Source organism: Lynx canadensis, chromosome X (genome assembly GCF_007474595.2).
Source record: "Lynx canadensis isolate LIC74 chromosome X, mLynCan4.pri.v2, whole genome shotgun sequence".
Lineage (NCBI taxonomy): Eukaryota > Metazoa > Chordata > Mammalia > Carnivora > Felidae > Lynx > Lynx canadensis.
Genome location: NC_044321.2, coordinates 44684281 through 44698632, shown reverse-complemented (window position 1 = coordinate 44698632; position 14352 = coordinate 44684281). Strand labels below are relative to the sequence as shown.

Below are 14352 nucleotides of genomic sequence, written 5' to 3'. Positions count from 1 at the left end.
GAAGAGACACAGGCTGCTGACGGGGAGGTTGCTATGCAACAGCTGAGGAAAGTCATCCAGCCAGTCAGAATTGATACTGGTCACTGGAGAGTAAAAGCTGTGGTCCTAGCAATAGCTTCCATTCACACACAGGAGTCCCGGAGAGGCTGACATAAAAACAAATCTAAAAGTCCGCTATGGTTTTTGTAAAAAGCACAGGTTCGATTTGAGTTGGAAACATAGCATTGTCTGCCTCCAAAGCAGTTTCTCCAGTCATTCTGGAAGCACAGCAGCATGTGTTGGGTCGGGTAGGACCCCGGGATGTGCTTCCTGTGCTCTCCATGTTGCATATTGAGAAACCGGGCTCACAGATGTCCAGGGACCGGAGCAGGCTCACACAGCTAGTAGCAACAGACTGGCCTGGCACCCCATCCCTGGAATTCTGAAGACCAGCCCGGTTTCTTTCCACAAGACCACAGCGGCCCCAGGCCCCTGCCCTGCAAGGAACCCTGGGCAAACATTTACTCTGAAGCAGGGCTTGCCATGGCTCAGACACACAAAATGCCTGATTGTCCTGGCCGCTCCAGTGGGCACCAGGAAGGCCTCAGGGGCAGCGTGTTTGTGCCACTCACAGCGAAGAGGCCTGAGGTTAGGTCAGGGAGTGGACCCCAAGGAGCAATTCCCACACCTGGATGGACCCACGCGTGCAGTAGGTGAGGGCTGGAGACTGGGGGTCTCTACCTGTGTCCCGGATACAGAGCATGAGCTTGCGTCTCAGAGAGCACAAACTTTGCTTGTTTGGGACAGGTGTTGGCAGGGCAGGAGAGCTGAGGGGTGGATCTGTCGCTCCAACTGAAGGGGGGGGGGCGCACCTCAGTCCCCAGGCCAGCCCTACAGGGACACGGGGTCTGGAGTCAGGAAGACCCAGGCCCACATATTGCATTTTCTGTTTACTGGCTCTGTGGCCTTGTCTAGTTCATGCGGTGTGACTGCGCTTCAGCTTTCTGATCTGTAAAATGGGGATGCTGACAGCCACCTCCCAGGGCTGCTGTGAGAGGAAGACAAGCCCCAGTACAGACAGCGCTGTGATGTGATGCACACGCTGCATACAGAGTAGCTGGGGAAGCAGATGTTCCCAGTGTGTCTGGGGGCCATAGAGATGGGTAGTGCTGGGCAACACAAAGGCAACTGGCATCCTCTGGCCATTTCCATTCCCCTTGTTACAGTTAGAGACACAGCTAGAGACCTTTGTGTTTGTGACCTAGGGGTCATGCTGGGGAAGCCAGACATAGTGTATTCCAGACCACACCAGAGGAGTTTAGCGGGAACGGGGAGGGCAGGGACGAGAAGCATTGTGCAGGGTGCGGGCACCGAGGGTAGATGATTGGGTGGTCGAACTGCACCCAGAGCTGTGAGTGCGCGACCCTGCGGTCAGAGGAGGGGTGAGGGGTCTCGGGCGGGAAGGAGAAAACGCCCCCCACCCCGCCCACCCACTCTTGGAGTCGCATGCGCACTGGGAACCTGGTGGAGAGGGCTTTTGTTGGGAAAGCGGGCGGGCTGGAGGGGTCCGCGCATGCGCAGGCTGCCCAGACGCGGGGGGTGCGCGGAGAAAAGGGGCGGGGTGGTCGGAGCTGCTGTGCTGGCAGCAGTAGGCGAGGGCGCGGCTGCGGGGTTCCTGGTGCTGAGGACGGACGCCATTGGAGCCCCAGGGAAGGTAAGAATCCAGCCCCGGACTGGACCGGGAGAGGACGAGTGGAACCCGGCACGGTGCGCCCTCCCCGCCCCCAATAGCGGGATCTGAACAAAGCCCAGGCACTCAGAACCTGAGCCCGCTTAGACCCACGGTCTAGGTAGGACACTCCGCCCCCCCCACCCCCCACCTCCGCACCGACCTCTTCCAACAGGAGAGGAGAGTCTTCCAACAGGAGACTCAGGCTCTCTGATCCCCACTTACACTGGAGCCCACAATCCGAACCCCTTTAGCAGACCCGTGTGCACCCTGCTGAGCTATCTCAGAGCAGAGGCCCTACCCCCACCCCAACCACTCCTAGATCACTCCAACCAAGCTGACCCCGTGGGCCCCTTCCTGGAGTTGCGATCCTGGGGTTTGAGACCTCCAGCGCTCTAATTCATGCCTCACCTAATCCGAGCCCCCACCCCCACCCTTCTCACCCCTAGCGCTCCTGTATGAGCCCAACCCAGACCTGAATCATCAGCTGAATGCCCCCGCCTGGACCTAGCCAGAGGGTCTCTGGATTCAGTTTCCCATAGCTTTCCGGGGTCCCGGTAGTCTCAGCCCTCTCATGTCATCTGCTCTCCCCCTTCGTCGTTAAATCCAAGCCCTTTGTTTCTCCCTCTCTCAATGCATCCCCCTTTGGGACTCTTCAGACCCAAGCCCACCAGTCCACCCCCTATTCAAATCTAGAGGCTGGGACGGGGAGCGTGCCCCTCTTGAACTCCCCTTTAAGTGCAGGGAGACCATCGCTATCCCTCTCCTAGTGCTGCGTCTCTGACAGAATCTAATCCAACAGACACCCCCTCCCTCCCTTCTCCCTCCTACCCCTCCCCCCTCTGTCTGCCTTGTACTGCCTAGTAACCTGATGATTGCAGCCTCCCTCCTCCTGAGGGATCCCACCTCCCACTGGATCCCGCCCCTTCCCCCTTGAAGAAGCCTCACCCTCCCTCCCTGGCTAAGCTCTCTTCTCCTTGGGACCCCCCCCCCCCCCCCCCCCCAGCATGGCTGAGGGAAGCTACCGCATGGAATCAGAAACCTACAACGTTGAAGACATGGATGAGGGTAGCGATGAAGTCGGGGAGGAAGAGATGGTTGAAGGAAATGACTATGAAGAATTTGGTGCTTTTGGAGGCTATGGCACCCTCACCAGCTTTGACATCCGTATCCTCAGAGCCTTTGGGAGCTTGGGTCCAGGCCTTCGCATCTTATCGGTGAGGCTCCTTGGTGGCCACCTGCTGGCCCTGGGCTTTCTCCCTTGTGAAGCTGCTTTGGGGGGGGGGTGGTGAATGGGAGGGTTGAATGGGGGAGGACTGCCCAGCTTCCCGAGCATTCCCTCTCCTGCTCAGAGAAAGGGGGTTTGGGAAGTCCGGGGTGGGGGGGGCAGGCGGGGGGGTGGGGGTTGGGAGCTGGCTGCAGGGAGGAGGCTGGGTGGGAAGCATGATGTGAGCTTGTAGAACTGTCTGCTTTCCCCTACCCTTCTGTCTGGCCTTGCAGAATGAGCCCTGGGAACTGGAAAACCCTATGCTAGCTAGGACTCTGATGGAGGCATTTCAGCTGGATCCAGAAACACTTGCCAATGAGGCTGCTGCCCATGCTGTCAACGTAGCCCGCGCAGCCGCCTCCAATCGTGCTGCTAGGGCCGCTGCTGCTGCTGCCCGTGCCACCTACAATCAGGTGGTCACTAACCGCCCAGTGGCCACAGACCAGGCTTCAGGAGAAGATACCCAGCCCATGACCTATGCGGCCCAGGCTCAGGCAGCCACCCCTGAGACCACCCTTGCTGCTCCACACATCTCCCAGATGCTAGTCACCAGTGAGATGGCCGCCCCAGGGGCTCCAGCAAAGTCCACACAGCCCCAGACAGGCTCCCAGGCCCAGGAGGCTGCTACTGAGGGTCCTAGTGCTGCCTGTGGTTTCTCTCAGGCTCCGTGTGCCAGTGAGATGGATGCCACCCGGCCCAAGACAGCCCTCCTGGGTCAGAACGATCTCTTTGATTTCACCCAGCCGGCAGGTGTCAGTGGCATGGCCTTCTCCCGCTCCAAGAGGCCTGCCCCGGCCCAAGAGGCTGCCACAGAGGGCCCCAGTGCTGCTTCCGGGGTGCTCCAGGCAGCACCTGCCAGGGAGGGGGCAGCCACCCGGCCCAAGACGACCAAATCTGGAAAGGCTCTCGCCAAGACCCGGTGGGTGGAGCCTCAGAATGCTGTGACAGCAGCTGCTGCCAAGACCAAGATGGCCACAAGCATCCCTGAGCCTGAGGGTGCAGCTGCCCCTGCCCAGCACAGTGCTGAGCCCTGGGTCAGGATGGGAGGCAAGAGGACCAAGAAGGTGAGACCTCCCTGCTGTCTGTACCCCCCCTTGCTCCCCTCCTTTCTCTGCTCTATCCTCTCCTCTCCCCTCCCCTCCCCTCCTCTTTTCTGTCAGCTTGTGCACGTTGGTCCAACACAAGTCTGCTAGCATGCTTTGACTCCACGAAGTCTCTGCCCTCAGGCCTGATGGGAGAAGAGGTTGGCTCGGTGCCGGGCACGTAGTAAGCAGTCAGCACATGTCATCCACTGTTTGTACTACCCTCATTTCCAAGTATCTCCTCTGGTTAAGACGTGTGCTGGGCACTTTTGCACAGTGAGTCTGGTAGCCCTGGGTCTCTTCTCTCTCTAATGCTACAGTCCAAGCACCTGGATGACGAATATGAGAGCAGCGAGGAGGAGAGAGAGCCTCCTGCGGTCCCACCGACCTGGAGACCATCGCAGCCTCCGATGACAGTGCGGGCTCATATGGTGCCCCGGCCACCGATGGCCCTGAGGTCCCAGGTACCCTCAAGACATGTCCTGTGCTTGCCACCCCGCAACGTGACCCTTCTGCAAGAGAGGGTAAGAAATCTGCCTTTTCCCCGTCTTCCTCCTCTCCTCTCCTATGGGCCAGTTCTTGGAGGTCAGCCATGCCTTGATCTCCCCGTGTGCTCCTCCTCCTCCAGGCAAATAAACTGGTGAAATATCTGATGATTAAGGACTACAAGAAGATTCCCATCAAGCGCTCAGGTGGGCAACCTGTGCCCCCTCCCTGAGCTCTGCCCTTCCCCCGTCCCCATCCCTACCCTGCGGGGCCTCGCATCACATGTCCCCACCCAGTGTGCCCAGCTCCCATTTGCACAGTACGGGGGTCCCAACTGTGCTCCCCTCAGTGAGGCTGACTGAGGGGGTGCAGCTCTTTGGCCCCTGCTCAGCCCTGGTGCTCTCTCCACCTCTCATCTCCCGCAGACATGATGAAGGATGTCATCCGAGAATACGACGAACATTTCCCTGAGATCATTGAACGAGCAACGTACACTCTGGAAAAGGTGGGCAAAGGGACAGGGGCAGCTCCCTGTAGTACAAGAGCTGCAGGCAGGCCTTGCACCCTGCAGCCCCTTGAGGCCCACCTCCGGCACTACCTGCTCTGGAAGCCCTCCCTAGCTTCTCCACCTGGGAGCGTCCACCTTATGCTTCCATCCCCCGCAGGGTCCTCTCCCTCATGCTCTTTTGAGTGTCTCTTGTCCCCTGAAGTGGGTCCTGTTGCTTTGGCCGGTGCCAGAGCTCCCACAGGGCAGTTCCTCTTCGGCCTCTCTTCTTCAGTCTTCTGCGTGACTTTGGGGTCCCGGCTGAGAGAGAGTTCTGACGGGAAATGAAGGGACTGCCTGCGGGACAGGCAGCGTGGGTTTCTCATGTCCTGTTCTGGTTTCTCCCCCACGTAGAAGTTTGGGATCCACCTGAAGGAAATTGACAAGGAAGAACACCTGTACATTCTCGTGTGCACACGTGATTCCTCAGCTCGTCTCCTGGGAAAGTAAGAAAGGGCAGGCAGGAGGATTGTGGGTTCCTCGCTGGTGCCTCTCCCTTTCCTCTCGGAGAAACGGGAAAACAGGGCTTTGGTGCCTGGCACAGCTCCTACCCACAGTTAGTGGTGCCCAGTGATTAGGGGATGAAAGGGCAGGAGCCTGGGGTCAAGCCTTGGCTGCTCTCAGGGCTTCACCCCCACCCCGGCCACCTCCTCACCCCATCTTCTGGGAAAGCAGGCTCCTTGTTGCCTGTCCCTTCCTGCTACGTGCCTGGCCTGGGCTTGGCAGAGTGGTCCTGGGAGAAGGAAGCTTCCCGTCCAGTCTAACTCCCGGTGCTCGAAGGGCGGGGAAGGTCTGGATATGCCTCCTGTGGACACACTTTTGCCAAGCATTTGCTCCCTGCCCTGACCCCGTTGTGGACACGACTCTGGGAGGGGCTCTTCACATCTACGTTCGATGCGTGAAGCGATTCAGTCTCAGACAGAGGAAAAGATGGTCTGGGTCAGAGAACAAGCCATGCGCAGAGTGGGAAGGACCGCTCTGTAGCCCAGCCATCTGGGAAAGGCTAGTCAGGTGAACCGACCCTAGTCCCTCAGGCAGATGCCTGCCGGATAGAATGCGTCTTTCTCCACCTTTAGGACCAAGGACACCCCCAGGCTGAGCCTCCTCTTGGTGATTCTGGGAGTCATTTTCATGAATGGCAACCGTGCCAGCGAGGGTGAGTGGCTGGACCTGCCGCCGGGGGGTGGGGGGGGTTGCCCAGAGTCTCAGCTTTGTGTGTGAAATTCTTGTGTCTCATCTCCTCTCACAGCTGTCCTCTGGGAGGCACTACGCAAGATGGGACTGCGCCCTGGGTATGGTTGGGCTCTCGACTCCCACCCCTCAGTGTTGTCCTTGGGCACCAGTGGCACCAGGGTTGCAGTAGCCTGGTGGCCTGGTGCCAGGGGAGTGGACGTCCTGGACTGGGTAGAGGCAAAGGGTCTCGTCATGGTGCATGGGGAAATGGTCCTGAACTCTCAGCCCCTCGCTGCTCCATGTCCCCTCTCTGTCCCCAGATGAGACGTAAGAGAAACCATCAGATTTAGGGATTCCACCAAACCCTTGCCTAGGGTATCCTTGACATCCTTGACGTGCGGCCCCTGGTGCCACCCCAGGCCTCCATGGGGATGCCCCACAGGCTGGGCAGCTCTCAATCCTGCCAGGGAGTGCTCCCGCCCACGTGTCCCTCACTGCCACTGTTCTTGTTATGGATTCCTTTCCTTGCCCTCAGGGTGAGGCACCCATTCCTTGGCGATCTGAGGAAGCTCATTACAGAGGACTTTGTGAAGCAGAAGTAAGTATTGGCCAGGTTAACTTTGTCTCACGCTTGTGCATTCCTCGTGTGCCGATCTGGCCGAGCAGCCATTCTCCATCCCATATCTTAGCACCAGAGGGATAGGTGTCCCTGGTGTGAGTGTGGGTGGCGTCTGGAGTGTTGGCGAGGAGTAGAGATCCAGCTTGGTCTTGGGGAAAGGGAGTACAAGCTGACAGAGAACACGGTGCAGGGTGTGTTACAACCCCCATGCCCTTTGGCACCTGCCCCATAGGCTGTAGTAGAATTTCCCTTGCTTTCCATCCCGGGAACAGGGGACTCAGAGAGTGGAAGTCTGAGCGTGGCCCCCCACAGGTAAGCGCCCCATTTGGCCCTAGAGCCCAGCCCTCCTGGCTTTCTGGTTAGGGCCCACCCAATCCTTGGTCCTTGGAGAACATGCGCGCACCCACACAGGCACACGGACACGTGCACGCGCACGCGCACACCGTCAGGGATATGGGCAGAGTGTGCTGCTCTTCTTCCCTTTAGAGTCGTTCTCTGCAGTGGGCCGTCCCAGGGTTCCTCCAGGCCATGGACGACACCCTGCACTGGGGTGAGCTCAGAGCAGGGCGCCTGATGAAATGGCTCCTCTGTTTACAACACACCCAACGGGACTCTGGGTGCATTGTGACAAGGGGCACAAACTTGTGGCCTTCCTATGAACAGATACCCTACACGTGTCCCACCCTGCACCTCCACGTGGCTTCTGGGCAGGACTGGCGGCCTAAGGCTTTGTAGGCCTCAATCGTGGAGGCAGAAACCCTAGGAGTGAGCGTGGGAGTGAGGCATGGGCTGGAGGTCAGGACCATCCTCCCCCAGGAGCTGAGCTGCAGCATCAGGGCCGGAAAGGGGCCACCTGGGAGCCACTGGTGCAACAACAGGTCTGCCTGGCTGGAAGCAAACGTTTCTCTTCCTCTTGCCCTGAGGTACCTGGAATACAAGAAGGTCCCCAATAGCAGCCCACCCGAGTATGAGTTCCTCTGGGGCCTGCGAGCCCGCCACGAGACCAGCAAGATGAGGGTGCTGCGATTCATTGCCCAGGTAACAGAGAGCCTCTGTTTGGGGCCAGGCGATGGGGTCTGGGTCTGGTCCTTGCTGTACCTTCTTTGTTTCTTGGTCACGGCCTCCTCCCACTGTCTGTCCAGTGAGGATACTGACAGGTTCCTAAGTAGGTCACTGACACAAGTTCACAGACTTAGTAAGCAGGAGGGATGGGGTGAAGCCCCTGGACTGGCCTGGAATAACGGGAGAGTCAGACTCCAGCGGTCTTTATTTGTGTAATGATTATGCACAGCTCCCGGGAGGGTGTATGGCAGGAAGCAGGTGCTCAGTGGAGGTGGGCTAGCTGTTTGGATGGTCGCTGTCACTCTACTGCAGAATCAGAACCGAGACCCCCGGGAGTGGAAGGCTCATTTCCTGGAGGCTGTGGATGATGCATTCAAGACGATGGATGTGGATATGGCTGAGGAGCATGCCAGGGCCCAGATGAGGGCCCAGATGAATATCGGGGACGAAGCTCTGATTGGACGGTGGAGCTGGGACGACATACAGGTGGAGCTCCTGACCTGGGATGAGGACGGAGATTTTGGCGATGCCTGGGCCAGGATTCCCTTCGCTTTCTGGGCCAGATACCATCAGTACATTCTGAATAGCAACCGTGCCAACAGGAGAGCCACTTGGAGGGCTGGTGTCAGCAGTGGCACCAATGGTGGGGCCAGCACCAGCATTCTCGATGGGCCCAGCACCAGCTCCACTATCCGGACCAGAAATGCCGCCAGAACGAGTGCCAACTTCTTCTCCTGGATCCAGTAAGGTTTTCAGTCGCTAAATGAAACTCTGCAGGAGGGCGTGGGAGGGGGCTGTGAGAAGTCGGGGGAGGGCCTGGGAGCAGTGGGGGAACCAAGAGAGTGTGAAAGACATTTGTTCTGTCCTTGCGTCCCTCCCCGTTTCACATATATTTGTATTTCTGCGTCAGCTTTTGTGTCTTGCATTGCAGGCAGCGCTGATGGACTGCGGCCGTCACGCACCAGGCCAGAGTGCCTCCTCAGATCCCTCCCTCACACAGCACTCTAGGCAGCTTCTCCCTGCCCATCTGAGATGGCATGCCAGATGAAGCTCTCTCTGCCCTTCCTGCTTTGGTTGTGTGCTGTTGTTGTGCGCTTCTGTCGTGTTTTCATGTTTTTGGTATCGGTGTTACATTAAAGTTGCAAAATTACTTGGGAAGTTTCTTCCTTTACCTGCGCACGTGGTGCTCTGAGGAGCACGTGGTCGGGTGCTCTGAGATGGCCATGCCCTGCCTCTGCATGGAAGGCAGTAGGTGTGGGTACAGTGCTGGGAGATGCGGAGGTGCCCCCTGAGTGCCTAGACCGTGAGTTTCGAGAGGCTCCAGTCCACAGAGTTACATGATTTCCCACGTGGTACAACCCCAGTTAGATGCCAATGGTGGGGGAGGTGGCAGGAAAAAGGGTGGAGTGGAAGGCTGTGGGTTGGTGCCACGGTCCCTCCCACCACACAACAAGGTCCACAGACATTCACCAATCCCCACCTCCTCCACCCCATCTTTGGAGGCGCCATCTTAAGGGAACCCTTCCCTCATCCTCCACACAACCTCAGCACCTCATCCCTCCCTCAGATGGAGTCTTCAGGGCAAGGAGATAGGCCTCAGCAACATTCTACACCCTCCAGCAGGTGGAAGGAGGAGCCATTGTTCCCGACAGAGTAGGTTTAATGAAAGTAGAGCTCACCAGCCCATTGCCTGTGACCATGACCTGAGGCCTGTTGGTGGGCTCTGGAGCTCTTCTTCACTGGAAACAGGGCTCTCCCAGTGAAGCCAAAGCAAGGCCTAAGCCCTGGTGTCTTGAAGGGCTGAGTGATCCCTGCGGGAGTGGGGTGGGGACTGCAGTTCCTCCCGTGGACCAAGGTGAGACACCTGGGAGGGCTCAGTGGCAGGCGGGACAGTGGAACTTTCTCAGGCCCCTCAGTGACGTCCTCAGTTGAGGGGACGAGGTCCCAGGTTCAGAAGAGGGAGAGAGTAGTACTAAGGACCCCTGCACCCCATTGCCTCTTTTCCCTGAGAAGAGGTTCCCCTCTCTCACCCACACTAGGCTCCTGACCCAGATCCAGGCACCTAATTGCACAGGCCCAGTGGAGAATGAAAACGTGGGTCTCCCTGTGAAAAAATGATGAAGAATTCCAAGAGGGTGACAGCAGAGCATGGAACCAGGTGTGCAACGCCTGCGAGCACGGGGTCCCATGGGGCTGTGTAGGTCACACCCCCAGGAAGCTGGCTGTGTAAGGTCTCCTCCCCTAAAGTCAGGCTTCGGGTGGGTTTCTGCCTTGTTGGCCACTGCTGTGCTTTCTGTCTTCCTGGCTGCTGGGTCTGGGCTCGGCAACACGGATGCTGTGATTCTGACAGAGATGGATTCCCCTTCACTTTAGCTTTACTGGTGCCTGGCCTGGGATGTGAGAGGGATGGATGATGCCTGGGCCCCAGCCCTGGGGTGGTGGATGACCCAAGACTCTTCTGGCACCCTCACCCTGGAAACCTCCCAGGATCCTGCTGTGCACACAGCAGGATGTGCCTTTTCCTGAATGAGGGTGCAGACACTCACCAAAAGCCACAGGTGTGGGTTTGAGCACTGCGTGCAGAGGACACCTGAGATAAGGCACCTCGTCTGGAAAGGAGGAGAAAGTATGTGGCAATTTATGACAGCTACAATGCGATACCAGTATCATTTGGAAATACATTCAACAAAGTTTAACACCTATTCAGATTAAAAGTTATCTGGAAACTGGGAATAGGAAAAACTTCTTAAATCTGATAAAGGTCATCTGAAACATACTTCATCATTAAAATCTGAAAGCTTTCCCTCTAAGGTCTCTTACCACTCCTAGCCCTGATTGGCAGTCTTACTTAGTGCATTAAGGCAGGATTTGCAAAAAATTGAAAAGGCATACAAGGTGGAAAGAAAGAAGTAAAATTGTCTTTATTCATAACTGAGAAGATCACATACATAGAAAGTTCCACAAGTCCTTTAAAAAATTACTAGAACTCCTGCTAGTGAGATAAGCAAGGTGGCAGGATATGAGGTCCATACCCAAAAATCAATTATAGTTATCTATCCTAGAAACAAAAAAATTGGAAATAAAAATAAAAATATCATTTACAATACATGAAAAACATGAACTTCTTAGGGTGAATTTAACAAAATACATGTGAAGCTGGAAATGAAACATTTACATCGGCATTGCTGAGAGAAATTTGAAAAGATGTAAATGAATGGAGAATAGATGATGTGTTTAGACTTTAAGGCTCAATACTGCTAAGATGAAAACTCTCCCCAAAATGATCTGCTGATTCATAATAATTCAAATGACTAAAAAAACAACAAGGTGGTTATATAAATTTTACTGACATACAAAGGATTGAAATAGCCCAGGGGCGCCTGGGTGGCTCAGTTGGTTAAGTGTCCGACTTCGGTCGTGATCTCACGGTTGGTGAGTTCAGGCCCTGCATCGGACTCCGCATCGGCAGTGTGGAGCCTGGTTGGGATTTTCACTCTCTCCTCTCTCTCTGCCCCTCCCCTGCTCGTGCTTTCTTTCTCTCTCTCAAAATAAATTAATGTACTTAAAAAAAAATCTTTGAAATAGCCAAAACAACTGTGAAAGAGAAGCACATATTTGGAATTCTCATGCTGACTAACTTCCTAAGTTACTATAAAGCTACAGTCATCAAGATAGTGTGATACTAGCATAAATATAGACATGTAAATAAATAGAAAACAAATAGAAAGTCCAGGAATAGAGGTACGCATATATGGGCAATTGATTTTCAACAATAGAGCTAAGGTGATCCAATGAGGGAAAATATGTGCTCAACAAATATTAAAGAAACATTGAATATGCATATGGAAAAAAATAGAACTTTTGCATTACCTCAAATCACATACAAGGGGAACCCCAAAAAGACAATAAGCATATATGTAAAGGGAAAAATTATGAAACTTGTTCACTGTAACAGGAGAAAAACCTTTGTTAACTTGAGTTAGACCACACTTCTTAGAACACAAAAAGCATGAACAAAAATAGGGAAAAAATGGTAAACTGGCTTTATAAAACAATTTAAAAGGCAAGTTAAACCTTGCTTTTTTGGAAGATCTTGTTAAGAAAATAAAATCCAGTCACAGAGAGGGAGAATACTTACATGCATGTCTGGACATACAAAAGAACTTACTTGCATGTCTGGACATACAAAAATCTCTTACAACTCAATAATGGGAACACAGAACTTGTTTTAAAAATAGCTAAAATATTTGAACAGACATTTCCCCAAAGAAAATGCATGTCAAATAATTAAACACATGTAAAGTTGCTCAAAGTTGTTAGGCAACAAGAAAATAAAAATTAAAATTGAACCGAGACAGCATACCACAACTACTAGAAAGAGCTACATTCAAATGGGTGACAATGATGGCAAGGGCTGGTAAGGTGGAGCCACTATGGTTTTCACATGTTAGTGTAAAGACTAGGTACTTTGGCAGTTTTTGGCAGTTTCTTATTAAGGTAGGCATGCAAGTACCATGTAATCTAATCATTCCACTCTTTGTATTTAATTCAGAAAACTAAAAGCACATGTCCACACCAATCTTGTATGTGAATGTTGATAGCAGCTTTATTCACAATGTCCCCAAACTGAAAACATCCCAAATGTCCAGCAGTTGGTGAATGAATAGCAAACTTTGGAATATCCATTCAAAGTATCGCAAAGGAACAAACTACCAACACACACAATGTTTGGGAATATCAAAAGCATTACGTGGTGGACGACTGGAAACAGAATATTGCATGCTGTCTGAATCATTTGACATACAATTCTTGAGAAGACAAAACTATACTGAGACAAGAGATCTTGGTGGTTGGCCAGGGCTGGAGATGGAGCAAGAAGTTTGACTTCAAAGGCACAAGAGGGAAGTTGGCAGGGCACTGGAAATATTCTGAATATTGATAGTGGTGGTGGTGACACACGTTTCAATTTGTCAAAACTCATCAAACTGTACACTTAAATAGGCGCAGTCTATTGAATGTAATTTATGTATCAACAAAACAAAAAAAACATAAAAGATATTTTACAGACAAAATATAAAATACCTGAAAGCAAGAAATGTATTATATACATTTTCAACAGGTAAGTCATGGTGAAGAGATGCTAGTACACTAGATGATGGATTAGATAAAAATATCTAGAGTAAAACATACAGAGAAAAGATGAAGGAAATACAAAATGAGTAGGAAGAGATTCAGTGGATGCAGAGGCTAACATGGGCGGAACATATTTAATTGAAGTTAAATGAAGAGGAGACAGGGAAAGTGCCTGGGCAATATTTGAACAGACAAGGGCATGCTGTTTCCAAAACTGATGAATAACATGTTGCTTAAGACTCAAGAAACACTAAGAATCTCAAGCAAGAAAGTTCTAAAGCAAACATCTTTTAAACTTACATTGTCAACCTGCAAGAGAGAGAGAGCACATCATGGAAGCAACCACGGCAGATAAAGCTAAAGCCATGGTCTTCAAAACAGAACAATGAGAGCGATGATTGACTTTCAGCATAAACAGGGAAGACCAGAAGTCTCTAGGATGACATATTCAAGGTGTTGAAACAATATAACTGCCAACTTAGGGCTCTATAACCAGGAATAATATCCTTCAAGATGAAGATGAAATAAAGACATTTTCAGATAAACAAAACAATGAAGGTTTCATATTCTTATTATATGATCCAGCAATCATGCTTCTTGGCATTTACCCAAGTGAGTTGAAAACATTTGTCCACTCTAAAACCCGCACACAAAAATTTACAACAGCTTTATTCATAACTGCTAAAACTTGGATGCAATCGTTACAGCATGGTGACTATAGTTAATAATAGTGTATTGTATACTTGAAATTTGCTGAGAGAGTACACATGAAGTGTCCTCACCACAAAAAAAGGGGGTAACTATGTTAATTAGTTTGATCATGGTAGTCATTCCACAATGGATATCAAAATGTTACACTATTCCACCTAAATAGATACAATTATTATTTGTCAACCATACCTCAACAAAGCTGAAACAAAAGATATCCTGCAATAGGTAAGTGCATAAACTGTGGTACATCCATATGATGCAGGGTTACACAGGGAAATAGGGAAAAGTGCTACCAAGTTGCAAAGGGACATTTAGAAACATAAAGACAGGTTGCTACATGTAAAAAGACAATCTGAAAAGGCTACCTACTGTATGAATCCAACGAATGCATATGATATTACGGAAAACGCAAAACTGTGGAAACACTAAAAAGATCAATGTTTGCAAGGACTTTGGGGTGAGTCAAGGAAGGGAGACTAAGTGGAACAAAAGGAGGTCTTAGGACACTGAAAGTATTTCACTTTCTTACGCCACACACAAAAATAAATTCAAAATGGATGAAAGACC

The 14352-nt window shown here is 52.4% G+C and overlaps 1 protein-coding gene and 1 non-coding gene across 3 annotated transcripts; both read left to right on the top strand.

Moving 5' to 3' along the window:
* The first annotated feature begins 1586 nt into the window (after positions 1 to 1586).
* LOC115507636 (melanoma-associated antigen D4) lies at positions 1587 to 9091 on the top strand. Of its 2 annotated transcripts, XM_030306075.1 has the most exons (13): positions 1587 to 1693; positions 2715 to 2925; positions 3209 to 4039; positions 4378 to 4581; positions 4686 to 4749; positions 4969 to 5048; positions 5442 to 5533; positions 6164 to 6243; positions 6337 to 6379; positions 6796 to 6858; positions 7803 to 7917; positions 8254 to 8684; positions 8873 to 9091. In XM_030306075.1, the coding sequence occupies exons 2-13, from the start codon at positions 2716 to 2718 to the stop codon at positions 8880 to 8882; spliced, it is 2223 nt and encodes a 740-aa protein (XP_030161935.1). In that variant the 5' UTR covers positions 1587 to 1693; position 2715; the 3' UTR covers positions 8883 to 9091. The 2 variants fall into 2 exon arrangements, with proteins under 2 accessions (XP_030161935.1, XP_030161936.1); XM_030306076.1 differs by lacking the exon at positions 8873 to 9091 and having other exon boundaries at positions 8254 to 8688.
* LOC115507979 lies at positions 7427 to 7555 on the top strand. Its single transcript, XR_003966889.1, has one exon. It is a non-coding gene; the product is annotated as a small nucleolar RNA SNORA11 (small nucleolar RNA).
* Positions 9092 to 14352: the final 5261 nt, after the last annotated feature.